This window comes from Meles meles, chromosome 18, assembly GCF_922984935.1.
Source record: "Meles meles chromosome 18, mMelMel3.1 paternal haplotype, whole genome shotgun sequence".
Lineage (NCBI taxonomy): Eukaryota > Metazoa > Chordata > Mammalia > Carnivora > Mustelidae > Meles > Meles meles.
The window spans coordinates 63463925-63489675 of NC_060083.1; the positions used below are offsets into that span (position 1 = coordinate 63463925).

General features: G+C 63.7%; 3 protein-coding genes across 11 annotated transcripts; all 3 read right to left on the reverse strand.

The window, feature by feature from the left end:
• On the reverse strand, positions 1-9046 carry MAFG (MAF bZIP transcription factor G). Of its 7 annotated transcripts, none has more exons than XM_045984278.1 (3): positions 8855-9046; positions 4816-4878; positions 1-4713 (listed from the first exon to the last, which is right to left on the reverse strand). In XM_045984278.1, exons 2-3 carry the CDS (start codon positions 4849-4851, stop codon positions 4261-4263), a joined length of 489 nt encoding a protein of 162 aa, XP_045840234.1. In that variant the 5' UTR covers positions 4852-4878; positions 8855-9046; the 3' UTR covers positions 1-4260. The 7 variants fall into 7 exon arrangements, with proteins under 7 accessions (XP_045840234.1, XP_045840239.1, XP_045840236.1 ...); XM_045984283.1 differs by lacking the exon at positions 8855-9046 and adding an exon at positions 8638-8656; XM_045984280.1 differs by lacking the exon at positions 8855-9046 and adding an exon at positions 8301-8569.
• A 4192-nt stretch (positions 9047-13238) lies between these two features.
• Positions 13239-17758, reverse strand: PYCR1 (pyrroline-5-carboxylate reductase 1). Of its 3 annotated transcripts, none has more exons than XM_045984276.1 (8): positions 17695-17758; positions 17194-17316; positions 16872-16942; positions 15959-16138; positions 15534-15752; positions 15259-15351; positions 14926-15089; positions 13239-14076 (listed from the first exon to the last, which is right to left on the reverse strand). In XM_045984276.1, exons 2-8 carry the CDS (start codon positions 17258-17260, stop codon positions 13911-13913), a joined length of 960 nt encoding a protein of 319 aa, XP_045840232.1. In that variant the 5' UTR covers positions 17261-17316; positions 17695-17758; the 3' UTR covers positions 13239-13910. The 3 variants fall into 3 exon arrangements, with proteins under 3 accessions (XP_045840232.1, XP_045840230.1, XP_045840231.1); XM_045984274.1 differs by having other exon boundaries at positions 15534-15755; XM_045984275.1 differs by having other exon boundaries at positions 15534-15755; positions 17699-17717.
• Positions 17759-20093: 2335 nt separating this feature from the next.
• Positions 20094-22178, reverse strand: MYADML2 (myeloid associated differentiation marker like 2). The gene has a single exon (XM_045985815.1). The coding sequence runs from the start codon at positions 22062-22064 to the stop codon at positions 21141-21143; it is 924 nt and encodes a 307-aa protein (XP_045841771.1). The 5' UTR covers positions 22065-22178; the 3' UTR covers positions 20094-21140.
• Positions 22179-25751: the final 3573 nt, after the last annotated feature.

Here is a 25751-nt window from a genome sequence, read left to right on the forward strand (position 1 = left end):
GTCTCTTTAAAAGGCGTTTATTGATCATATACAAAATAAAGAAAACCTTATATATCACAAACATACACTATGTACAGCAATAAATACCCGGGGTCCGGCCCAGTGCCGCCCCCCCTGGACAATAATTTAGCAATAAATACTGCACAGGGCAGGGTGGGCCCTGGGGCCAAGGCCCGCCCCAGGGAGGCCCCTCCTCACCTGCGTCTCCGGCACCCCGGCAGGTCCCAGGGAACCCCCACCTTCCCCTGGTTTCAGCCCCAGGCAGGACAGGCAGAGTCTGGTCACCTCTGCTTGGACCCAGCCTCTCAGCGCCAGGAGAGCACCAGAGCGGGACACACGGGGCAGCCCTTGTCCTGTTGCCCTAAGATGCCAGGAGAAGGCTTTCTGTACCCACTCCCGTTTGGTTAAAGGCTTCAGGGAGTAGCAAACTGAGGGGACGGGGAGAAGGGAAGGGCTGGGACACAAGGTTGCTGCAGGGGCTGTCCCCTCGCAGTTCCGGGGCTGGGGGGACTCTCTCCTACGCTCCAGCTCAGGCGCGCCAGACACACACGCACCAAGGCTGCTGCCCCAGCGTGGGGTGGAAACGCCCGTGACTGGCCCAAAGGTGCCGCACACGCTCAAAACACACAGGCCTGGAGCAGGACAGGCCATACCCCTGCCTCCGTGCGTCCTCCACTTCTCCCCACCTGCTCCAAAACTAGACAGCCAACAGGAAGGCAATAACGCGCCAGAAAGAATTATTCAGTGGCTTCTGGGGAAAAAAAAATCGTTACTGTGTTGGTTCCTTTCACCAAACCACAGCCTAAAAAAGTAACTTACAAGATCCCCAAGCGGAAATGGTGCTGCAGGCTGTGGCTTGGGCTTCCCAGCTGTGGACAGGAGCGTTAGCCAACTGGCCACCCCAGAGAGGGAGGCAACAGGGATAGGAGGGGGCCTGACCACCTGTCCCAAAGCAGGCTGCAACCGATCAGAGCCGTGGGCTCAGGCACGGACCGCAGGGGCTGCTGTTGACGGTCAGACCTGAAGCATGGACCAGGAGCAGAAGAGCCTCGGCGGAGACCCGGCATGCGGCAGAAACGAACACACCCCACAGCTGAGCAGCTGTGTCTTCTCGCGCACAGACGGCAGGGCCACCGGAGTGGCAGCCAGCGTCATGGGGAGGTCTCCCCCGGGTCATACTCAGGGCAGGAGCTGCCCTGTTCCCAACAGGGTTGTCCTCTGAAATCTGGGTGTCCGTGTTGGGGGAAGGGAGGAGTGCAGCAAGGGTGGGAAGGAAGGTGCACATCATGGTTTACTTAGCGGACCAATCTGGGAGACTTGGCTTCGGCCAAAGCCCTCGATTCGCTGTGTCAGAAAAGTCGAGGAGAAAAAGAACGCAACACTCTCACAGCAGGAAAACTGAATTAACAAGAATCAGAAAGACACCAAACCAGCCACGTGTGGACGCAGGCTCTACTGTCAAGAAACCAAGGTGAAGGGGAAAAGGGGCGGAGTGCAGAGTGGCCCCACAGGGCCAGCTTGATGGGAACGGGACGTTCCCCTAGACCCAAGGAACAGGTGCTCCAAATCCAAAAACCATGAAGGGAAGCATGGCCTCACTCACTCCAGAAGCTTCTTCTATTACCTATACCAGACCTGCACTTTCTATCTGTGCCCACCCTCCAACTCACCTTTCATCTTCCAAACCTGCCTCCTCCCTCTGCTTTCCAGGTCTCCAACCTGGCAGATGGCCGGCTATCTCCCAGCCAGCGCCAAAGTGGGGACCGTAAATGGACGCGGAGGACGTGGGCTTCTCCCCCTCTTCAGGGATTCCTACGATGCGATTCTGACTCACTGCTGCTACAACCAACATCCACAACTTTTGTCTATAGACCCTAGGTAGACAAAGCCGCGCATCAGGGAGGGGCAGGAAGCTACTAAGTATTGAGCGTCGATGGTAACAATCTCCACTGCAGGCCGACCCGGCACAATCGGGAAGGACGCGGCCTCTAGGGCCAAGAGAAGCCCATCAACAGGGCAGAAACGGACAGCATGTCCCTGCTACCACCCCACGGGCACTCTGGGTCAGACGGGAGGATGAAAACCCCGCCAGCCCCCACGTCTGTGCTTTATAGGGCTTCGGGGCCGCCAGAGAAGCCGAGGCCCACGTGGCTGGAGACAGGTCCAGCACCACAGGCAGCTCCCGTCCCACGGCTAGGAGGGGCTTCCGGAGTCCGGTCTGGAAGACTGGCTGCCTCTGCAGAGGGAGCCTGGTCAGGGGCGGGGGGGCTCAGCCCCGGAGACCAGCCCCTCCATGAGCTACGCAGCACGTCCCTGGAAGACAGAGATCCCAAAGGAGGCGAAAGAAGGCCCAAGGCCAAGGGCAGGAGCCTGGCGCCTGCAGACCACAGCCCTTGTCTGGCGCCGCTGGAGAACCCCACCCCGGCCCTTGGGCAAGGAGAAAGGCCACCCTGGATGAGCCCCAAGACCACCCGGCTTAGCCTGGGAAGCCTTCCTTCATGGCGGGGAAACACTTCTGGACTAGGTGGGCAGCAGGTCTGGAAACTCCCATATGGGCCCTGGGGTTCCCGACGAGGCCCACGGGAGGCCTACAGGGACAAAGCTGGGGTCAGCGGCCAGAGCCCATGCGTGTTGACTGGAGGCCAAAAGGAAGACACATGGGGGGCACCTCGTGACTCTGTGGTCCCCCGCAAACCCGCCAGCCGTGGCCAGCGGCAGTAGGCGTGGAAGCAGTGTGGGGGGCGGGCGCTCTGGGACGGCCCCTTGTTTCACCTGCCACCGGGTCAGCCCAAGCCTTACGCAGACGTGCGAAGCCCAGGCTGTGCGCGGGATGAGAGCGGCAGAGCCCCGTGTCTGGTCCCCGGGGGTCCCGGGTCAGGCACCGAGGCAGAGGGGGCTGGGCTGGTGGGCGGATCCCCAAGGCCTGCCCGAGCGGCAGCTGCCCAGCACCCCGTCCAGGTCCAGGCCCAGCAAGCCAGCAGAAGCAAGAACACAACCAAATCCAAAAAACAAACACGGGATTGACGGACACAAGAAGTGACACCCACAGGTCAAAGGTCACCAGAAGCACCAGCACGTGACGCGGCACAAGACCTCACCAGGCACAGACAACACCACGGCACCGGCAAGAGACGGAAGCAGGAAGGGCAAAGGAGTAAGTCACTTTCGGTACGGTTGCAAAAGAGATAGCAAAGAGGACGCCAGGACGCGCCTTGTGGTCGCTCACGGCTTGGCTTTTTTTTTTTTTTATCTTTTTTAAAACTAGGTTTTATAAATAACGTCTGATAACTCTGTGTATATAAAAACTAAACTCCAACAGCCACAAAGACTTGTCCGTAAGTTTACAAGAAAGGGATTTTTTTTGTTTGCTTTTTTCTTTTGTTAAACTAGCAAAGTTTCTATTAGACTTTCCTTCCTTGTCCATATATACGGTCCAATGTTCTTGCTTGTTTTTTTTTTTTTAAAAAGACAGTTTTATAAATACTCTGCAGCTCTTTTTTCTTTAGCTTTTAAACATATAATTTAATAACTTCGTAAAAGGAACTCCTCTCTTTTAAATAAAGGGCTATGTAACCACACAAACAGGTCATGTAAACAGTGGCACGGACCCATCGCAGGACACTGGACACACCCTTCACGTATGTTCACAACCAGTGATTTGGTCTTGTTCAGTGCAACGCGTCAGGCTCGAGCGCCCTGGCCCCTGGCGCAAAGGCGCAGAACGCCCCATCCCTCCTAGCGCCTACAGCGCCCAGGCTAGTGGCCTGCCCGTCCAGGGCCCTCGGGGACACCCTATTCCTAGGAGCAGAGCCCATCCGTGCCTGTGGCTGCCCTAAGAGTGAATCACAGCCCCCGGCCAGCCAGCAGCTGTCGGAGCCCGCGGGCCACCAGGAGTGGACAGCAGCCTCCCCTTGCCCTGGGGCCCTCCCTGCTCTAACACCTGAGCCCCAGAACACTCGTTCGATCTTTCTCTGTTCCCATAGGGCCAACTCTGGACGCCAAGCCTGCACCGCCTTGGTACAAAGGGGACTGGGGGGCAACCCCACGTCACCGCCGAACTGACCAATCCCAACACACAAAATACACGACGACGAGATCAAAGGGGCTCAGCCCGGCGCCCCTGGGGTGCGGGTTGTGCTTTGCAGGGAAGGGAGGAGGCAGGGGAGGAAGAGGAGGAGAGGAGAAAGAAGGGGACAGGGCTGCCAAACTCGCCATGCGCCTAATGGCCCCTTGCAGACCCGCCCGGGCAAGCGCGCGTCCCTACGACCGGGCGTCCGTCTTGGACTTTACTATTGTAATGACGCTGGTGGCGGCCACCTTGCCAGGGACAAGGGGCCCCAAGCCGGCAGCGAGGGGGCCCCGGGCCGGCGCCACGGGGCTGCGGGCCACGGTCCTGGCGAAGTTCTGCAGGGCCTCGTACTTGGCGCGCAGCGCGTCGAGCTCCAGCTTCATGCTGGCGTTCTCCGAGGCCAGCTTCTCCACCTCCTGCTGCAGCTCCGCCTTCTGCTTCTCCAGCTCCTCCTTCTGCGTCACGCGCTTGACGCGGCAGCTGGCGGCGTAGCCGCGGTTCTTGAGCGTGCGCCGCCGCTGCTTCAGCTGGATGATCTCCTCCTTGGACAGGCCCCGCAGGTGCTGGTTCAGCTCCCGCACCGACATGGTCACCAGCTCCTCGTCCGTCAGGCTGGTGCCATTCTCCCCCGGCTCCCGCTTCACCTGCGGGCGGGACCGCGCGTGAGGCCCGGGAGGCCCCGGTTCCGCGGGGAGCGCCCTCCCCTGCGCCGCCCCAGCTCCGGATGCCGCCCACTGTCCGCTCACCTTCAAGGCCTTGTTTCCTTTACTGGGGGTCGTCATAACCCGGGGGCACGGCAAGCAGGCACTCTGCGAGACAGGGAGCGGAGGTCAGGACCCTGGGGACCACTCCCCTCTCCCTCTCTCCGCTGCACAGAGCGAGGGAAGGGGCCCAGTCCCAGCCTCACCCCTCACCTCACCATTCCCAGTACCTGGCCCGGAGGACCACCTGCCACCCTCTGGCTAGGCTGGTCCCTGGCCACCCTGTCCCTAGGAAACCCAGTGGGTCTGGGTGGGGCAGGGGAACAGAAGGACTGTTAGAAAGGCAGAGACCAGAAAAGGGCCTTGGGAAGAGAGGAGAGGGATGCAGGAAGGGCCAGCCTAGAAGGAAGCCGGGAGCTTTAAAAATAACCCCAGTGTGCGCCCCAGAGCATGGCTGTTCCTGGCGAGTCACGCTGACTCAGCACGTCGCTCCCGCTCCCGCTCCCTCACCAGCCCGGCCTGGCACTCCCCACGGCTGCCAGCCAACACAGCCCCAGGGGACCCGCAGCCCAAGCAGAGCGCTGCTGGGGCCAGAAAGGCCAGCCTGGCCAACGGCAGGTGCGGGATGGGCCCAGTGACCCTGCAGCTGTGTACTCGGGGCCCTACCTCCTACAGCCACCTCCCCTTAGCTGGCCCTGTCCCCACAAAGGCTTAGGGGCCGGTGGGGACTCAGGCCAAGAGGAGGATGCAGGACAGTCCTGATTCTCCCATAGACTTTTCACTTTGAAGAGCTGCCCTGTTTCCAGCATTGGTAGGAGCACCCCCCCACCCCAGGTGGCAGGCGCCCCAGGAGAGGCTGGGCGCAGCCCTCTCCGCGGCTGATGGAGCAACCTTCCTGTGGCTTTGGGTTGCCGCATCTGGTGCCCCTGCCCCACCCCAGCCACGCCATTTCCTAAGAGGGCCCGCCGGGCCACCCAGGGGCCCTGCTCAGCCCCTTCCAGCCCCAGCCCCCTGCCCGGGGTCACTGCCCATAGCATAGGGAACACTACCATAAGGGCTTGGGGGAGGGGTGGACCAAAGGGCCCCTCGCACCCATTCAGTTGCCCTTCCCACGCCGGGCCCTCACTGTCTGCTTCCTCGAGCCCTGCCAAGGACATTTCTGTGCACCCAATCCTGCAAATTCGGCTCAGCCTGCCCCCACCAAAGCTTCAGGCAAGCACACTCCCTCCCAGCCCCCTGCTTTCCAGGTCAGGCTGGAGGGAAAGCGGACCCCGGCCTCCTGCTGCAGGAGGCATGAGCACAGCAAGCAATTCTGGGTGGCGGCGGGGGGGGGGGGGGCTGTGACCCTCGCTGGGGAGGTAAAGCCCGGCTTAGGGAGGTGGGGCGCACATGGGGGCTCCAGGGCAGGGCCGCCACTTACCCCTCCTCGCCCCGGGAGGGGCCTCGCCCAGGGCTCTCCGGCTGGGCTGCAGAGCACCAGATGGAGTAGACAGAAGCTAGAGGTCAGAAGGTCCCGAGGGCCCCAAACCCACCCCGGGCGACAGGATCTCATAGCCGAGCTGCCGGGGCTCCCCCAGCCTCGAGTCTGAGTTGGGGTGCAGGGACACTCCCCGGGGTCCTTCCATTGTCAGCCCAAAGGAACAGCCCTGGCACCAGCTTTTCCCACCAGCCATCCTCCCTCCGCCCCCGAACGCTGAGCACAACGGTGACTTCCTGAGATCACACAGAAGAGTGCGGAGCGTGGCGGCTGGGAGCCGAAAAGTGCCTCCTCGGCAGTTCTCACCCTCCGCAGAAGGCCTGAACTCAGCACAAGTGCAGCCACTCGCCTCCTAATCAAAGGTGCGGGGGGCGCGTGCCCGCCGTGAGGGGGGGGGGGGGCTCAGCAAAGCCAGGGCTTCGGCCTCCACACCTGGCCTCTGCCCACCCGGGAACACACACAGTTGTGACGGTGACGGGCTCTGGGGAGGGGCTGTGGGACACAGCTCAGGTCACCTCGGGAAGCCAGAAGGAGGGTGTCCAGGCGGCTGGATTAAGAACAGGCTCCCTCTTCTCTCCACCCCAAAGAGGGTCCAGGGCTGGGGCCCGGGGATCCCTCCCCAATCACCCTCCCCCGAGGGTGAGCCACACTTGTAGATAAGGCACGGACCGTCCCCCGCGGGCGACCCACTCAGGCTGACAGCCAGCTGGGAAGGGAAAACTGGTTTCGACAGCTCCATCCCCCGTACCCGGGACAGGCTTCAGATGCACAAGCCGGGCAAGAGCCAGGCCAGCGGAGCCCGCGCCCTCCCCGGCCGTCCCTCCACCCCGCCTGGCAGAACCTCCTCCTCCAAAAGCCCTGAGCCGCTGCAAGCCCCTCTGAAAAGAGTCGAAAACTTAATCTGCACCTAAGAACAAACGAGAAGACGTAAAGAAGCAGCCCCTTCAGGAACCTGCACTCTCCGAGGGTATAAAATTTGACCCAGAGATCAGCTGAGCTCAACATCGGGCACGCACAAGCCCAAGGCTAAGCGTGTGTGAGCGCGTGTCGCTGGGGGGAAGGGGCATCCCTGAAGACAGACCACAAGGCCAGCCTGACCCAGCCACGAGCCCCTAGGCAAGGATGGTCAGCTCTGGTCCAGACAAAACGCCCCCAACCCCTGGAGGCCAGGAACCACCCACACACTGAGGAAAGGTCAGGCCGCACCAGGCTCAGGCTGTCACCCCCAAGAGGCCCCACACCCACCAGGGAGGCCGCAGTCTTTGCCGACGCCCACACAGCACCCAGCCCCAACCTCAAGCAGGACCCCTCTAGGGAGATCGGGAAGTGCCGCCTTCCGCCGCATGCCTTCCACGCCGGCCCAACCAGCTGTGCCCCCAAGGCCACAGCCGCCACCTGCAGCTCGGCCCCACACCCTAGGGCCAGGCAGCAAAAGGGGCAAGGGCTGCTCACCAGACACCTCGCTCTCCCGATGTCAAAGTCCTGCAGCTTCCTCTCATCGGCAGTTTCCTGGTAGGGCGGCACCTGCGTCCCCTGCCCTGTCCACTGTCCTCCAGGACTCGCGCACAGGCGCCCCTCTTTCTCCCACTGACTCCCTCTCTGGCCAGGGGGTATGCCTCTCTTGTCCGCCCAGGGGCTGCCCAGCCTAGCCAACCAGACCAGCCACAGGGAAAGCCTGCTTCCCAGCCTGGCAAGCACGGCCCCCCTAAGCTCCTCCCCTCCTCTCACTCAGAGAACTATTTCCCAGTTTGGGGAACTGTCCCAGACGCTGGTGAGGGACCGGCAGCCTGAGAAGAGCATGCCTGGGGGGGGATGGACAGGCCGGCGGCGGCACATGCTGCCGGAAGGAACACCTGCACCGAGGCCCCTCCACCTTCTCCGCACGCCCCTGCCTTCGACTCGCACACCAGCCCTAACTCGAACGGGTGCCCCAGCCCCGGGGGCCTGGCCCTTCCCCAGTTTCCCTCCTCCTCTACGTGTCGGCCTTTCGGACCCCAGGCCCCTAGCTCAAGCCGGCCCCCACCCCCAGACACCAGAGTGAGCATCGAGTGACCTCATGCTGATGACTCAGCAAGTCTCCCTCTGGGCTCGGGCACGCGTGCGGCGGAGCGAAGCCGGCGGAGCAGGGTCTTCCCGGCCCCGCCACGTGCCGCCCCCTCCCCCCGGGCCCGCCGAGGACCCCTGCGCCCGGGGGGCGGACACGGACACCTGATGAATCAGCAGCTAGAGCCGGGCCCCCCGACGCTCCTCCGCCGAGCCCTGGGCGCCCCGCTCGACCCCACCCTTTCCTCCCGCCGCCGCCGCCGCCCCTCCCACCAGGACGGCCCGGGCTCCGCCGAGCGAGCCCCGCGGACGCCCCGCCCCGCCCTCCTCCGTCCCCCGCGACCCACCCCAGCCCCCGGGCGCGACGGCCAGGCGCTGCCGCTGACTCGCGGGGAAACCGAGGCACGGGCCGCCGGAAGGGCGCGGGGCCGACCCGCAGCCGGGAGCGCGCGGCCCGCCCCGCCCCCCGCCCGCCCGGAGGAGCCGCCGCCCCGCCCGCCCCGCCCGCCGCCCCCCGGGCCCGGAGCCCCCGCCCGCCGCCGCCGCCGCCGCCGCCGCACTCACCCACCACACTGCGGGCCCGGGCGGGCCGAGGCCGGGGCGGGCGGGGCGGGCGCTGCGAGGCCGCGCGGGGGCTCCGGGCCCGGGGTGGGGGCTCGCCGCCTGCGCGGGCCGGGCCGAGCGCGCTGGGAAGGCCGGGCCGGACCGGGCTCGGGATCCGCCGCCGCCGCCGCCGCCGCCGCCGCCGCCGCCGCTCCACAGACGTCACATGATGTTTGGTCACGTGGGCTCCATTCATGCCGCGGCGGCGCGGCCGGCGGGCCTTAAAGGGGAAGCGGCGGCGGCGGGGCGTCCGCACTGCGCCTGCGCGCCCGGAGCCGCCGCCGGACCTGCGCGCCGCTCCCCGCCCCGCCGAGGTCCCGCGGCACCGGCTCGGGCCGCGAGGCTGGGGGCCCGGGGGGTAGGGCCGGGGGGCCCGTGTACCGCTCTCCTGACCCGCGGGACCGCTGCGGCCCTGAGGTCCCCGTACGTCGCGGACACGGTCCCCGAGGCGCCTCCGAGGCGGCGGACGGGCCGGGTTCACACGCGACCCGACGGCGCTGCCCGGGGTTCAGAGTGAGGTCTGGCCGCGGCCACCTGCGAGGGCTGCGGGGCGTCCCAGCCCCCGCGCCCAGACCCCGCGGTAGCGACGAGCCCGGCGCAGCTCGCGGGAACACCGGGCGGGGCGTTGCACCCGCCGCACCTGCTGCGACCGCGGCGCCCCCGGCGCGTCCGCTCCTGCCCCGGCGAGGACTTGTCGCGGCCGCTCGAATTTCCGGAGAAAGAGGCAATCGAGGGGAAGCAGGGACACGGAGGGATCCCATTTCCAAGTCCGGGAACAGCTATAGAGCCCGGAAGAGCGACTCACCCTGCGGGGCGCGGCGGTGGGACTCAGGTGAGCGGGCCGCGGGGGCGGGGACGGTGAGGGACAGGCGGCAGCCGCCCCGACTGACGAAGGCCACCTGTAGAGGCCTGGAAGCCGGGGCATAAGCGTCCCCGAGGGACCCCCTGCCTGCCTCCAGGATCTCCTCTCTGAATCCCACCGTGCCTCGTACCCCGCCTGCTTTCTCGGGTTGTGCGTGGTGGTCTACCCCCAGGTGGTCTTCAAGGGCAGGGCACCACATTGTACTCCAGGGCCTTAATATGTCTTAGGTTGTTTGTTTTTTTTTTTTAAGATCTCAGTTGTAGGAACGCCTGGGTGGCTCCATCGGTGAAGCAAGCCTCTGCCTTTGGCTCAGGTCAGGATCCTGGGGTCCTCGGATCAAGCCCCACATCAGGCTCCCTGTTCAGTGTGGGGTCTGCTTCTCCCTCTGCCTGCCTCTCCCTTCTGCTTGTGCTCTCTCTCTTGCTCGCTCACTCTGTCTCTCTCAAATAAAATCTTTTTAAAAAGTTAAAGATTTTATTTGTAAGTGATCTTAACACCCAAGGTGGGGCTTGAACTCACAACCCCAAGATTGCTTGCTCTACTGGCTAAGCCAGCCAGGTGCCCCAGGGGCATGACCTTTAACGTCAACTAAATACACAGAACAACAAGGCTTGCCCCTGAGAACGAAAATGCACTCCTGTGGGCTCCAGCTCCTCCAGCCTCCTCTCCGCCACCACCAGCTCCGTTCTCCTGGTCACACTTGGTAGGGATGTAGGGCCTGACTTACTGCTGGGCCTTGAGAGTCACTCCAGGCAGGTCATGGGGGTTGGCTTGGAGCCACACAGCTCAGGCTGGAACCCTGACACCATCAGGAAACACAGGTGATTGACCCTGGGGCTGGGGACCGACCGCCTTGTTGGAGGCTCACTGCCTAGTCTTCTCATGCCCCCACACCCCCGACTCCTCAGTCCTCACACAATGGGGCCTGGCTGCAGTTTGTACGTGACAGGTGACTGAGAGGCTGACTTATCTATCGTGCCGCTGTCTGCTTCTTGTCCCCAAGGAGGCTTCTACTCTCGGCAAGGCGTCTCCTCCTCCCCACTGGGAACACACCCGGCCACTTCTTCTGTCTTGGAAGAGGGGACAGGCAGGTGGGAGGTTGTGCCTCCCCAGGGCCACCAGAGAGGTCTATGGGAAGTGCACTGTGGCCCAGCTCACCTGGAGGCCAGTGAGAATGTGGATGTGAGGCCCGCTTCCCACTTACAGGTGGCCCTGGGCCCTAAGGTCAGCCCTCTGGACATGCGATGGGGGGGCTGGGCTGCCCACCTTCTAATCTCTGGGACCTGTAGGGAGAGGAATGTTCCGGACCGTCCAGGCTCCTTCGCTGCCCCCTCACCCCACTCTTCTTCAGAGGTGTGGAGAGTTTGCAAACAGGGTCCCGATCCGCTGCAGAGTAACCGGCAGCGGGTTTGTTTGCACGCCTGGGGGAGGTCATCGGGGATGAGGTTGTGTCCTGTCCAAACACCCAGAGAGCCTAGCCTTCAGGGTCTGTCTCCGGGTCCAGCTAGAGAGCCCCAGAGAGTCCGTGGTTGGTCTCACCTGCCCCGAGTCTGGCTGACCCCCACCCAGGGCCCAGGACATCTGTCTCCGGGAATAACACTGAAGCCACGCTGGGGAGTGACACCAGAAAGAGACAGGTCCACAGGCTCCAGCATCCCTGCTGGTCCACGAGCATCACCATGACTGGCTTCCGGGGCTGCCTCGGCAGGCAGATGCTGAGACCCAGCTCTCTGGTCCAGCCTGGCCTTCCCGCTGCAGCCTGCGCGTGCCCTCCTGCTGACCCCTCCCAGATGGCCCCCCCTTTCTGCTCGCGCCCTCTACAGGCAGTTCTCCTCCTCCTCCTCCACTGGGTTCTCCTGGGGTTCAGCAGGCCTCAACCGACATTGCAAGGAGGCTCAGGACACAAGGACTGACTAGCCCGTCTCCCACGGGGGTCCAGGCAGGGAGATGGGCCCACGCCAGGGCCCTCCCAGGATGTACTTCTTCCTTCTCTGTCTGGCCAAGGGCTGCCGACTTGTTTGTTCTGGAGCCTGAGTCCAGCTCACTTGGGGGCCACAGGACAGGGGTCAGCCTGCTGCAGGAAAGGACTGGCAAAGAGAAGCAGGACAAAGACCCCATCCAGGCAGGCAGGAGCCTAGGGCAAAGTGAGGCTATTAACCAATTTCCAGTTAGGAAACTGAGGCAGAAGCCGGGTCAAGCAGACGGAGCTGGTTCTTCCACTGGGTTCACCCAGCTCACTGGCAACGGGCAGGAAGTTCACTCCAGGCACTGCCCCATTTGGGGACATCCAGGGCATGGCAGGTGTTGGAGCTGGCAGTGACGGGAGCCAGGAAGGCACACCAAACTGACCCTTGCCAGTGGGACCCCCGTGATGGCTTCTCGAGATGGTGGCATTGCAATGCCTCCTGGCTGGCATCTGGGGGCCCCTGGCCCTTGAGGCCCATCTCTGTCCTTGGCCTGCCCTAGACCCATGTGAAACAGGTCCCCGCTTCCCATGGGGCTGTGCTCATGGTTACAGTGTCTGGGTATCTGTCCCCGTGAGACCCTCAGGCCTTGTTCACCTCTGCAGCCTTCTTGCCTGGCTCACTCCCCTTCCGCCAGCTCCACTGGGCTTCCCCGTTTCCCCACGGCGGACTCTGGCTTGATCCAAAACCACAGCCTGAGAGCTCACGAGTCCCCTCTGCCGAGACCCGGGAAGTTCTCTGTGGGCTGGAGCGAGGCCCCACGCACAGCTGTGCTGGACCCGAGCTTCCTCCAACGCCACCGCGCGCCTCTTCCACACTTCACACCACCCGTCCACTCTCTAGAGCCAGGGCATGTGCGGGGACCGCGTGCCTCCTCGTGCGTCGCCAGCGAGTGATGAGACTAGCTATGACTTGAAGGGGGTGGCCGGGGGCCAGCCTGGGTCCTGGCCAGGCCTGTGGCCTGTCCTCTTCTGGGAACATTTTTCCCCAGGGAGAGGGTGCCGAGGTGCTGTCAGAGAAGGGGTGATTCTGGCTGCCTCATGCCCACCTCTGCCCCCACACAGGAGGGGGATGCGGACGCCCCAGGCCCAGACACGTGTACATCTACCGGTCCGAGTCTCTGGAGAGCCCTGACACACCTCCCTGGGGGCTCCTTCCTCACCCGCCCCTGCCTGTGTGAGGTGAAGAGATGTGTGCCCGCTAAGCATGGAGGTGCTGGGGGTGCAGAGGCTGCCGCCCCCCACCCCCCTGCAGTGGGGCACGCCGAACCGGGCCACCGGGGCCAGCATCCGATCTCACGTCTCGGGCTGAGGCACAAAGCACCGCACTCCTCCCCGGGAGCTCCCTCGACCTTCGCTCGCTGGGACTCAGTCCCCGCAACCAGAATGCCTTGCCAAACAGGGCTCCAGGACCCGTGCGATGCGCACAGCAGGCGGCGGCTAAGAGGACACTCGACAAGGTCCCTCTAGGGCCCCGGGGCCCTTCCTCCACACGTGGCGATGAAGTTAGAAACAAGGCACCGGGTTGGAAACCAATGTATTTCACCCAAAAGGTTGAGAAGGGACAGACTCTGGAAGCTCGGCGGGGAACGGGACACACAGATCTCAGAATCTGGGACTATCCAAGGAGCCCTTTTCTCAGACGCCGAACGGCAATACAGGCGACTTGCAGCTGTGGTCCTGGCTGCTGGACTCAGGACACTTGGGACCCTCTGGTCCTCTCACAATGAGGCGGCATCACCCCAAGTAGAGACTGGAGAAGGGGCAGGGGTGGGACGGGGTTCCCTCCTCGGCTAGCTCTGGGAGTGGGGGTGCGGGGGGGACCCTGACCTTTGTACTCAGGAAGGGGCCAAGCCCCAAGTCAGCTGACCATGGGGAGTTAAGGCCCCCAGGCCTCCTGAACCCCAGAAGAGGTCCCGACCTGGTCTGGGGGCCGAGGAAGGGGGACATGGAGGTCGGAGAATCCATCTGTTGCGGGCCAGGAAGCGCTTAGTGACCATGCAACTTCCCGCTGGGAAGCGACGCAGCCCCTCCCTGGCTACAACCCCTGCCGACCCGAGCTGACCCGAGTGGCAGGCAGTGGGCTGCTGTGGGGACACCCTGTGCGGCCTGGGGCTAAGGACAGCCAGCGCAGGGGTGCCAAGCCCAGCAGGGAGGAGGCGGAGAGCAGCCTGGCGAGCGTGCTGGCCACCTCAGCTCTCCTTGCCCGCTGGGGCCAGGCTTCGGGGGAACGGCGTGGAGTGGCCAGAAGGGCTCTGGGAGGGCCCCACGCAGGACTCCAGCTTCACCTTGTCCAGGACGGTCTTTTTGATGGAGGCTGGCGAGACCTTCTCCTGGTCGGCCATGGACTGCAGCTCCCTGGGGAGGCAGCGAGGAGGGTTAGCTCCAGGCCATGCCCCCGGCCCGCGCCCAACTGTTCACCGGGGAAGAGGAAGCCCCAACGCCCCGACGGCCTGGGCGCTGCCGTGCTGTCTCCCATCTCAGCTCCCCAGGCCAGACCCTCGCCCCCAGACGGCCAGCTGCCTGCCTCCTGCTGACTCAGATCGGCTCAGGGTCACCAAACCTACCAGCAGCTCCTCAGCCCCTGAACCCATCCCTGCCCCAGGCCATGTGCCTCTTCCGCATCCGCTGAAGGCCGGGCCCGAGGGTAGCACTGCCTCCCAGCCTCACCGTCAGGTCATGGCACGCAGAGACATTCCGGGCTTCACTGGGGGGCGGGCAGGGATGTGAGACACATGCCTGTCCATCCTGCAGACCTGAGCTGGGGAGGAATGCTCCAAGCCAAGTCCCCACATCCTGCTGTCCCTCCTCTTTGATTTCCTTTCTGCCGTCACCCCCTGGTACAAACGCACAGCGGAGCACCCTTTGGCTGACCTGCCAAGTCTCCCCAGGAGGTGGCGGGCGGGAGGAGGGTGTGACCCGGACCCCAGGAGATCCCTCTGGCTCCCACTGGCCTGCCTCCCCAGCCTGGATGGTCATCCTGGTCTGCGGGCTCAAGTGGTGACTCCCCGCGGGGAGCGCCGCATGGGCGCAGAGGGCAGCCCATCTCCACAGGACAACGGCTGCCTGGGTACTACCGGCCATGGCCCTCGGGCGCTGCGGCCAGGCCTCGGCAAATGTGTGCTCTGGGAAGGGCTGAGCAGAACCCGTGAGGGCTCTGGCGGGCCGGGACGCGCAGCCAGGAGCAGGCAGCCTCGGGGGGCCCACCGTGTGCGGACGCAGGAGGCCTCCACAGCGTTGATGAGGAGGGAGCGGAAGCCCCCGCTCTCCAGGACGTGCAAGGCGTGAATGGTGGCCCCGCCGGGAGAGCAGACGTTGTCCCTGAGCTGGCCTGGGTGCTGCTCTGAGTCCAACAGCATCTTGGAGGCCCCCTGCGCCGGAGAGAGCCGCTGACCGCTGCAGGCCACCTCTCCTGCCTGCAGGCCACTGTCCCCAGCCCCAGCCACCGTGCACCCGCTGATTCTCCCCCGTCCGCCCACCGCAACAGCGTCAGGCCCATCCAGGAGCAGCCCTCAGCAAAGCATCAGGAAAAGCACTGACCAGCAGAGCCTGGGCTCCGAGGCGGACTGCCAGGCGCCTGGGCAGCCCCATCTTCACACCCCCGTCTGCCAGGGCCTCCAGGGCTGTGAATGCCTGCAGGGAGAAGGCACCTAAGCCACTGCCCCAGGCCCTTCCTCCTCCTCCTCCTCCTCCTGGTGCTGGTGGGTCCGGCAGCTCCGCCGACAGCAGCCAGGGCAGGGAGGAGGAAGGAGGATGTGCCGCAGGTCCTGGGAACGGTCCGCCACCACCCATGGCCGCCCAGCCCCAGTCCTCACGTAGGCTGGGCCGCTGCCGCTGAGCCCGGTGACAGCATCGATCAGGTCCTCCTCCACCTCCGTGCAGAAGCCCACGCTACCCATCAGCTGCTCCAGGAGCCGGCCATCCTCCACCTGGGCGTGGGTGCCCGTGGCGTACACAGTGGCCCCCTCCCGCACCACAACCGGGGTATTGGTCATGCAGCGGATAACTTTGGGGGCCGGCTGGAATGCCATCAGCTTCTGGAGAGGAGAGTGGCTGTGTGTCTGTCCGGCCCCTTGCCCAGCAGGGTGTGCTTGGCCTCCATGAACGCACTCGCCCAACCAAGCACTTCCCACTGCGGGCAAGGCCAACCGGCCATTTCTCAGCCTGAGCTCCCCACCACAGCACAGAGCATGCTTCTACCCCTTCTCAGACCCCACCGGCCTGCACCCACAATGCTCACCTTCTCGATGGAGCTGATGGTGACCCCAGCAGCGCAGGACACCACGATGTGCCGATCCTCAATGTCGGCACCGATCTCGTCCAGGATAAAGGGGATGATGTGTGGCTTCACGGCCAGGAAGAGCACGTCACTGTGCCGCACAGTCTCCTTGTTGTGGGGAGTCAGGTTCACTCCCATCTTCTGCAGGAAGGGCCAACGGGGGCTCAGCCTGCCCACATGGCTGGCCGGGCCCCCTCGTACCCGCCCCAAGCTGAGAGCCCCAGGCATAGAAGAGGACCGAGGTTGCTGAGAACAGGGACAGTCTGGGTAGGGGCTCAGGGCACGGAGCTCTGACAGCCCCCAGTCACCCTTCCCACCCCGAAGCGCAAGCTCTCTGCGCCGGTACACGGCCCTTTTGGAAACAGAAGACAGATGCGTACCCGCGCCACAGCCCTGCAGCACCCCGTCGTGGGCGGCAGGCCTCCAAGGCTGAGTGGCATTATGGGTGCACAGGCTCCCCGCTTGAGATCTGGAGCCCTAACAGCTGTGGCAAACCAAACCTGTATTCAGTCCCCAGATGGGTCTGACCTGGCCCCAACTCTGTGGTCCCATCTGCGGGGCTCCCACAGTCCCTGTGGAGGCTCCGTTTGGGGAACCCCATTCCAGTCGAGCACACCCTCGCCACCAGCTGCACGTGTGCCTGTCCCCAGGTCCCAGGAGCTGAGCAACGGCTGCTACCAGCAGGCAGGTCTGTGGGGTGCTACGGCCCAGGGCCCTCCTCTCCTGGGGAGGGGGGTGGTGGTCCCATCGTGTCTCTCACTAGGACCTTTACACCTGGGGCCCTCAGGGTCAAGGCTATCACATGCTCTCCCCAGACACAGTGACTTAACCCCTTCAGGGACCACCTCCCCATCCCCCTCCACCCTGCACCTACCCTGAGGGCAGAAACCGTGGCCAGGTCCATGTCTGGGGAGCTGGCCATGATCTTGTGGGCAGTCAGGATGCCTGCGGGTAACAGAGATCCTTCCTCAAGGTCTGCCCTGGCCTCCCCCCTTTACGTTCACGGGAAGGAAAGTGGAAATCCCACCCCCAGAGTAAGACAGCTACTCCTGCCCCATCCCCAAACACCCCAAGGCTGCCATCTCCCCCAGGACTCAAACAGGGCAAGTTTTCCAGACCCGTCCTTTCACCCCAGCCGGTGGAAGGGTAATGGCCCACCCCTGCGCAGCCCACGACCTCCCAGCTGCAGGGCGTACCTGCTGCTGTGAAGCCCCTGGCCAAGGCAAAGGCCAGCTGGCCAGCTCCGATGAAGCCCACGCTCATGTTGTCTGAGGCGCCGCCCACAGCCCTCCCGGCGGGCACGGGCCCTGCAGGGGCAACTGCGGGACGAGATGGGGCAGGACCCAGAGCAAGAAGTCGCGCGGGCGGTGCCAGACCCGGCCCCTCGGCCGCTGGCCCGCGCCCATCCCCCCGCTGCCCCCGCCAGCGCAGCCGGCCCAAGTTTGCCCCAGGCCGCGCGCCGCCTGCGGCTCCCCTGCCCCCGCCCGGACACTCCCGACGGCCCCGGACAGAGGGCACGGCGAGGGCGGGCCGGCCTCCGGAGCCGGGAGCCGCGGGGGGCGATGGCTCGGAGCCCGGGCGCCCCCCACGTCCGGGCCCCACCCCCACCCCCACCCCGGGCCCGAGCCGGGGCGCGCAGGCGCGCCACCCCCTGCCCCGCGCGCGCCGCGCCCGACCCCTGCTGGGCGCCCACTCACCCACCGACCGCGCGGGTCACCCGGGAGCCGCGGAGCCGCGCCCGCCACGCGGCACCCGAGCCCGTCGGCCCCGCCCCCGCCGCTCCAGCCAATCGGAGGCGCGGCCGCCAGGCGCTGGCCAATCGCGGGGCGCGGGCGGAGCCGGGGGGCGGTTGCATCATCCGCTCGCCCCGCGCCCCGGCCCCGCCGCCTCCCGGCCTCCCCACGCCCCCGGCTCCCGCCCCGGGTCCGCACCCCGCGACGGCGCGTGGGGCCTGAGCGCGCCGGGGCTGCGGCTCCCCGCGCGGGGCCTGGGAGTGGGCCGGGCGACCCGCACACGCCGGGCTGGGGTCGTCAGCCGCGGGGCTCGGGCGCGCCGTTCCGTGAGCGAACTGGAGAAGCGCACACTGCGGCCTTGCTTCTCCGCTCCTTTGTGCGTGTGCGTGCGTGCGGGAGCCTGACAGCAGTTTGCGAAACGGAAACATTTAAAATGTAGCGCTATCTTGATGCTGTGCTTTGTAGCTTTAAAGTTTATTTATTGAACCACGAAGCTTGAGAACTGCAGAGGATAGCCTAAGCCTCAGAATCTCAAAATCCGTGGGCGGGGTGGGGTGGGGGGCGCACCTGGCAGGTCTGGGTCGATCCCCCGTGAGATCCAGACCCTCTTTCCCAACTGGGGTTTTCTCTGCAGGTCTTTTCTCCGGGCTGCGGCATGAGGAAGGCCATAGGCCTCTATGGCCTAAACCTCCCCAAACAGGGGCTTGGGGCCAGTAGTGAACAACCGGTAAAGAGAAGCTGAGATACCATAGTGCCCCCCTGCTCCCGTGGAGCACTCCCACGCCTCCCGACATCATGTCAGCAGTGTCCATGGGAATCTGGGGGTTTGCATTTGGAGAACAAGTTGAATCTGCCTTTGGGTTTTGGGATAGTCCAGGGTCCCAGTCAGCAGAAGGGTTAAGGGCAAAGTAAGAAGTAATAGTCACTGGCGACCCCCGCCTTGCCCCAGGGGAGCAGGTGACCTGCTCTGTTTTTTCAGTTCTGTATCTTCAAGGTAACAAGCTGTTCTCGGAGCTGATCTGGCGTTACCCTGACGTCTGTGCTCCGGAAGAAGGCTGTGAGCTCTTGTGGACACAATGGTGCCACCAGCACCATCAGACCCACGGGTAGGGACCATGAATGGAAGGTGGATTTCCTGGCGTTCCCCACATGGGTGCTGCTGAACGTTTAGTGCTCACCCTCTGAGGGAGGGACTGTAGCAAGAGGCCCTTCTCCAGTTGGCACTCCCAGGACCCACGCCCACCAAACCTCATGACCCAAGTGGCCCCCCAAGACTCTTTCCCACCAGCATCTGCCCCTGACCCCATGCCTCTTGTCCAAAGTAGACTGTCTGGGGACCGGCCCAGACTCTAAGCCATGGGCATAAGTGCAGCAGTCCCTCTGACTGTTCCCTGACTGGACATAATCAAAGGGCAGAACCCCTGCCTTCAAAAAGTACTGTTTTTCACTGATAAGAACAAATAACTCCCTCCTCCAGAAAAAAAGTCCTCTGACCCAGGGACTGGCTGTCTGCAGGGACAGCCCAAGGCCTCCTGGAGGGTTTCTGCCATGTTGACCTTGAGTCCTGGGTCCCCCCAACTTTGTCTCCCCCACAGACCTTGGAAATTTAGGGTAGGTGGAGCACTGGGGGCACAAGGCCACCGGACAATGAGATTGGGGAGCCGGTGGCAGATAACCATTTCAGAAGTCTGACTAGAAAAGAAGGAAGACTGGTCGAGGTGCAGGCCTCCCTGTGAGCTGGGAAGGATGTGGCCCGTAGGCTCCTTTGTCGTCTGGAGATGTGGCCCCGGCCCCCGCTCTCCCTCAGTCGGTGAGGGCTGTCAGGACACCTCAGGACACACTTGGTCCCGCTGGGGATTGGCTGTTGAGCCGATGACACCTGCCCCCTCCAGATAAGGACCCTTGTGAGTGCGTGGTCCCTATCAGGCAAGCGAGCCGTCCCTCTCATACTCTGCATCGCGCCTGCACAAGGGAGCCCCTGGAACCCACGCCTGAGAGCTGCTTGGGCCCAGCTGCAGTGGGTTGGCCGTGCCCACGCTGCTCCCCCGGCGACCCCCTGCGGGAGTGTGGGGTGCTGGTGATACGGAGCACCACGGCCGGGGAGGGAGACAAGCTCGGGGTCATCCTCATGTCCCCCAGCCTCATTGCCCACCAAGGGAGAGGACAATGCCTGTTACTCCCTCGGGAGGCCACGCCTCAGCCCAAGAGCCCCTCCTCCCTCCGTCAGGTCCCAACTTGTCCCTTCTCCCTACTCACACTGGGGGGAATGGCCCAGGAGGTGCAGTTGGCCGTTGCCCTCAGGCAGAGAGATGCTCACCAGAGACAGGATGCAAACATTAGCATTTATTTCCTGCTCCCAGGGATGAGACACGGGGCTGCTATCCTCAGGGGCAACCAGCGGCTTAATCTGGGGAGGCCCCGGCTGGCTCTCAAGCAGGAGAAGCTGGCTGGAGCGAGGAGGGTGACGGCCCCCGTGGGCTCTGGTGGTCCACGGCCAGGTGAACGGGCACTCGAGCGGCGGTCGCGGGCCTGTGAGTACTACGGAGGTGTCCGGTGCCCGGGCTCCACGACCCGGTGGCTGCCCTGGGCTGGGCCCTCCCCCTGGATCAGGGCGACCCCAGATTCGCCTGCTGGGGGCCCACAGTGGGCACTGCAGAAGCTGCTGCCCCCAGGCTGATGGTGGGGGCCTGGCCGGCACTCCCTCCCGGGGGGGCGACCCAGCTTCTTCCGCACATTCCGCCTCCGAGGCTGCTGCCAGCCCTCTGTGGGCCGCCGCAGGTCCCCGGCATGGTCTCCAGCCTGCCGAAGCTGCCCCGTACGACCAGGCCGTGATTCCTGTTCTTCTTACGGCCACTCAGAGATGGGCACAGTGGGATCCCCATGCCTGGTTCCTTCTCTTGGAGGCAGCACGGAGCCCCCCGGCAGCGCCCTGCTGCAACAGCTGTCCATCCCACACCCCTGGCCACTGTCCCCTTTTCAACTCCACTTAGGTCACGGCCTGGACGGGGTCTCCAGACACTGATGGGCACATGGGGCTGCCTCCAAAACCCTAGCCTTTGTGTCCCCATCTGTAAAGTGGGTCACAACAGCACCTGGTTCAAAGGCTTCTCTTGTTACGGTGGTGGCTCTGGACCAGGAAGGGAAACGGAGGGGGACAGAGAGAGATAGAGACAGACAGAGACAAAGAGACAGGGAGAAGGGCTGGGAGCTGCCTGGGGGAGGACCCTTGCCTGTGGCCTGCTCAGGGCTTTCCGTCCCTCTGCCTCCCCTCCCCCCTCCCCAAGCCTGGCCAGCAATCCCGGAGCGGTTCTGCCGGTTGCCTCCCTCTGGCTTGCTTCCTGGGGGTCTTGGTTCGCCTGGGTCCCCCTCATGGTGCCCGGAGCCCCTGGAGGGCACGGGTGGGCGGGCAGCTACAGGCTGGGCACGAAGCGGATCCTCTGGGAGTAGGCGAGGTCGGCGATGTACAGGAGCAGGTTGACGTAGGTGAAGGTGGCCACCACCAGCTGGCTGTCCCAGGAGCAGCTGCCGCGGGGGCAGTCGGGGGGCCGCCCGGGCTCCCCATACTTGGGGTCGAAACAGAAGACAGGCCAGATCACAGCCGCGCTGAGGTACAGGAGCACGGCTAGAAAGGTGTACACCACCACCAGTCGGTCGAAGGGGCATCCCAGGCCCCCTGTGTGGCCCGTCACGCTCAGGGCCACCACAGCCACCGTGGCCAGGAAGCACAGGCTGTAAACGGCCACACACCACTGGGTGGCCACGTAGCGCCCGTAGCGGCTGTCGTAGACCAGGGCCCCGAAGATGATGCAGGCCACGAAGGCCTGGACGATCTTGAGGAGCCCCGAGACCGTGGCCATGTAGCTGGCCACCTGGCCCGGCCGGGCCCGGGTCAGGGCTACCTCCGCGGCATAGGCCAGGAAGAGGAGCCCCGCAAAGACGCTGGCTGCCAGGCGGAAGTCCCTGGTCGTGCAGCCCGCGGGCTCGGGGGGGCACTGCAGCCGGGCAAAGTACAGGGGGTAGAGGACGGCGGCCGTGGCGGACAGCAGCGTGGCTAGCATGGCGAAGGCCGCCGTAAAGTTGCCCCAGGACAGGTGCAGGCAGCTGTGCAGCCGGGTGAACTCGCAGGCCACCACGAGCCCGGAGAGGGCGAAGCAGAAGCCCCAGGCAGCCATGCAGAAGGTGCCCTGGACGCCCGAGAAGCCTCCCCGGTGGGCCACCAGGCTGAAGGTTGTGCAGCCAAAGGCCAGTTGCAGGACTCGGGCCGTGCCCACGGGGGACGTCACGGCGCCTAGGTGCAGGTACCCCCCCGGGGGGGGCTCCATGGCGCTGCCCATCTGGCTGGCCTCGTCCTTGCCTGGCGTGGTTCCCCCGGGGCCCTGGCGCCTCTGCCGGGCCGCGGCCCCTCTCTCTGCGGTGGCGGCTTGGACAGGTGCGGGCAGCCTGCAGCAGCGACGATGACGCTGACTCCGCCTGACTTTGCAGCTCGGCTGCCTCTCCGCTGCCTGCGTGGGGCGGGCCGAGCACCCCGGCTCTATAAATAGGTGGTCACGATTGGAGCCCTGGAATAGCAGCCTGGTGTGTCTGTCCCCATCCCCGAGGGTCATCTGACCCCTGCATCCCGCTGCCAAGCCCCTGCCAGGACCATTAACCCCTTGGCTGCTGGCACTGCCCGGCCTCGGATGCACCTGCCTCTGTCGGTCAGTTGGAGGGAGGGCCTGCAGGGGAGGGGGAGGGAGTTGAGAGAGGGAGGGTGGGCTCCGAGGCCTCCAGGACCAGCCCTGGTGAGGAGGGAGGAGGCTCTCAGGGAGGCCAGGGGAGCAGTGGGGACTGGCACTGGTTGTTTCAGGACCCCGCTGTCCTGTCCGGGGCTCTCGCTCAGCCGGATCTCCTGGAGGTGTTGGGACTGACCCGGGGACGTAGAGTTTTAGTTATCATTTAGGGGTCACTTGTTTTTCCTCGAGTTTAAATAACTCCTGGAAAAAACTCGGGGCTCCCTTCTTCAAGCTGAAATATTAGCAGTGCACGGTCGCGACCTGAGCCAAGGGCAGATGCTTCACCGACTAGCCGCCCCTGAGCCCCTGGACTCAAGAATTATTAATATTTTGCCCTATTTGTGTTCTCTCTCCCTCACAGCATTAATTATTAATAATACTAATTAATTCTGGGGGCGCCTGGGAGGCTCAGTGGTTAAGCCTCTGCCTTCGGCTCAGGTCATGATCCCGGGGTCCTGGGATCGAGTCCCGCATCGGGCTCCCTGCTCAGGGGAGGAAGCTGCTTCTCCGTCTGCCGCTGATCCCCCTGCTTGTGGGCTCTGACAAATAAATTATAAAATCTTTTAAAAATATATGAGTTAATTCTGCAGATATGATGATTTGCCACAAGATGCTTCTATGGACACCTCCTAAGAATAAAGCCATTCTCCCACAGTTGGGAAATTTAAAAATATATATTTTATTTATTTATTTATCTATTTGACAGAGAGAGTGAGAGCGCAGGCACAAGCAGGGGGAGCCGCAGAGGGAGAGGGAGAAGTAGGCTCCCTGATGAGCAGAGATCCAAAGTGGGGGCGAGCGGGCTCTATCCCAGGACTTTGAGATCATGACCTCAGCTGAAGGCAGGCTGACTGAGCCACCAGGCACCCCCACAGTTGGGAAATTTAATTTTTTTAATTTTTTTTATTTATTTATCTGACAGACAGAGATCACAAGCAGGCAGAGAGGCAGGCAGAGAGAGAGAGAGGAAGCAGGCTTCCCGCCGAGCAGAGAGCCCGATGCGGGGCTCGATCCCAGGACCCTGAGATCATGACCTGAGCTGAAGGCAGAGGCTTTAACCCACTGAGCCACCCAGGCGCCCCCACAGTTGGGAAATTTAAAAAAGATCACCTGGTGGGGCACCTGGGTGGCTCACTCGGTAAAATCTGCCTTCGGCTCAGGTCATGATCCTGGGGTCCAGGGATTGAGTCCTGCATCAGGCTCCCTGCTCAGCGGAGAGCCTGCTTCTTCCTCTCCCACTCCCCCTGCTTGTGCTCACTTTTCTCTCTCTCACACGTGCACATGCACACAGGCGCTCTTGAATAATAAAATCTTAAAAAAAAAAAAAAAAGAATAAGGCACCTGGGTGGCTCAGTCGGTTAAAGCCTCTGCCTTCGGCTCAGGTCATGATCTCAGGGTCCTGGGATGGAGCCCCGCACTGGGCGCCCTGCTCCGCGGGGAGCCTGCTTCCTCCTCTCTCTCTGCCTGCCTCTCTGCCTACTTGTGATCTCTGTCTGTCAAATAAATAAATAAATAATAATAAAAAAAAGAATGATCACCTGATACATGGTTCTTACTCAATTTTCTCCATCTATTCCTGAAATACATTTTATACCTTTTGATTAATTAATTAATTAATTAATTTTATTATGACTTGCAGGTCCTGAACTCAGGACCGTGAGATCAAGACCTGAGCTGAGATCAGGTGTCGGGCGCTCAAGGCACTGAGCCCCGCATGCGCCCCGCACGTTGCATCTTGTGAAGCGGCTGCCCCAGACGCTGATTGCGATCGTGCCTTGACGTGATCTGTCATGTCTCTCAGTTCCCTTCATTCCAGAATAGTCTCTGCTCCCCTGCCCCAGCCCCCCGGACTGTCTGTCTGCTTCCCTCTGGTTAGACTCTGCGAGACGCTCTTGGCAGGGGGACCAGGGAGTCTGTCGGGAGCATCGTGACAGGGAGCGCGCCGAGCACGGGGGGTGGCCGTCTGCGGGGAGCGGTGTCGGCAGGTCACGATTCCGTCTCCACTTCTGCTGTCTTCCCAGGGCCTCAGCAGCCGCGGGGCCTCTCGCGGACAGGGTCCTCAGCGAACACACACAGCCCCTCTAGCTGTGGAACGGTAGGGGTCGTCTGGCCTGATGTGCCTGCCTGTGATTTTTCCAGAACAGCTAATATAACCGTAAGATAAGGGGTGCTTGTTTGTTCTCATGTCTTTAATGCTCCGAGATCATGTCTGGACGCTGAGGAGGGGGCAGGATGGATGGAGTGCCCTCCTCCTGCTTGCTGGGGAGTCGGGCCGGCTCGCTCATTCAGGAGGAAGGCTCCGTCCTTGGGCAGTGCTCCGTGTGCCCTTGGGCAGGATTCTCCGCTTCATCCCTTCCAGCATCCGCCACGTGTGCTCCTGACCCTGGCCAAGGGAGCGAGGGGGCATGGGCCTCCGGCTTCGGGGGCACAGGGAGGATGGTTTCAGCTCCCACGGCCTTGCATCCCCCAGGGAGCTGGAAGGAGTCCTCTCCGGCGGAGCAGACGGTTTCGTTTCTCTCGAGCAGACAAGTGCCGTGCACTTTAGCCAAAGTTCACAACTCAGCAAATCCTAACAGTGACCGAGCCACGTCTCTCCACCGCACAAACGGTTGCTGGGCACCCCCGCCACGCCCTCACCCAAGAGGTCCAGCTTGTAGAGCCTGAAACCTCGGGCATCCCGGGAAGACTGGGCTCAGCGTCGCCAGCGGTGGGGAGTGTCCCTGTGTGCCTGGGGACGGCCAGCCCAAATATGCAGGCGGAAGACAGCCTCCCAGGCACCCGCCGCAGGTGTGGCGCGGGACTGGGGGGGTGCGGGGGGCTCGCTTCCTGAAGGGCAGACACTGCCTGGACAGGGCTGGGGTCTCTGACTGCCTGCACGGAGATGCTCGGAAGTCAGGTAAACGGGGAGTGCTGAGGAGGGGCAGGGCCTGATGATAAACGTCAACGTCCTGCGCGTTGCAGTGAAGGGCCGCCAGGACGGACAACTCGCCTCTTTCTTTCTCGGTCGGGGATATGCGCAGAAAGGGTGTATTCCCTTGGTGGGAGCAGTCCCATCAGGCCTGCACCACGGGTATGAAGCTCGGGGCCCCGGTGCTCCCGGGAGCACGAGGCTGCCTGCTAACCTCCGGGCCAGCCCCAGACGGAGCGAGACCCTCTGCCTGAGCAACGAGGGTCGCTGCGGCCACGTTTCTCTGCACAGAGCTGGTCTTAGGCCGTGCCACCCAAGTCCCCCACCCAGCTCGACTGTGG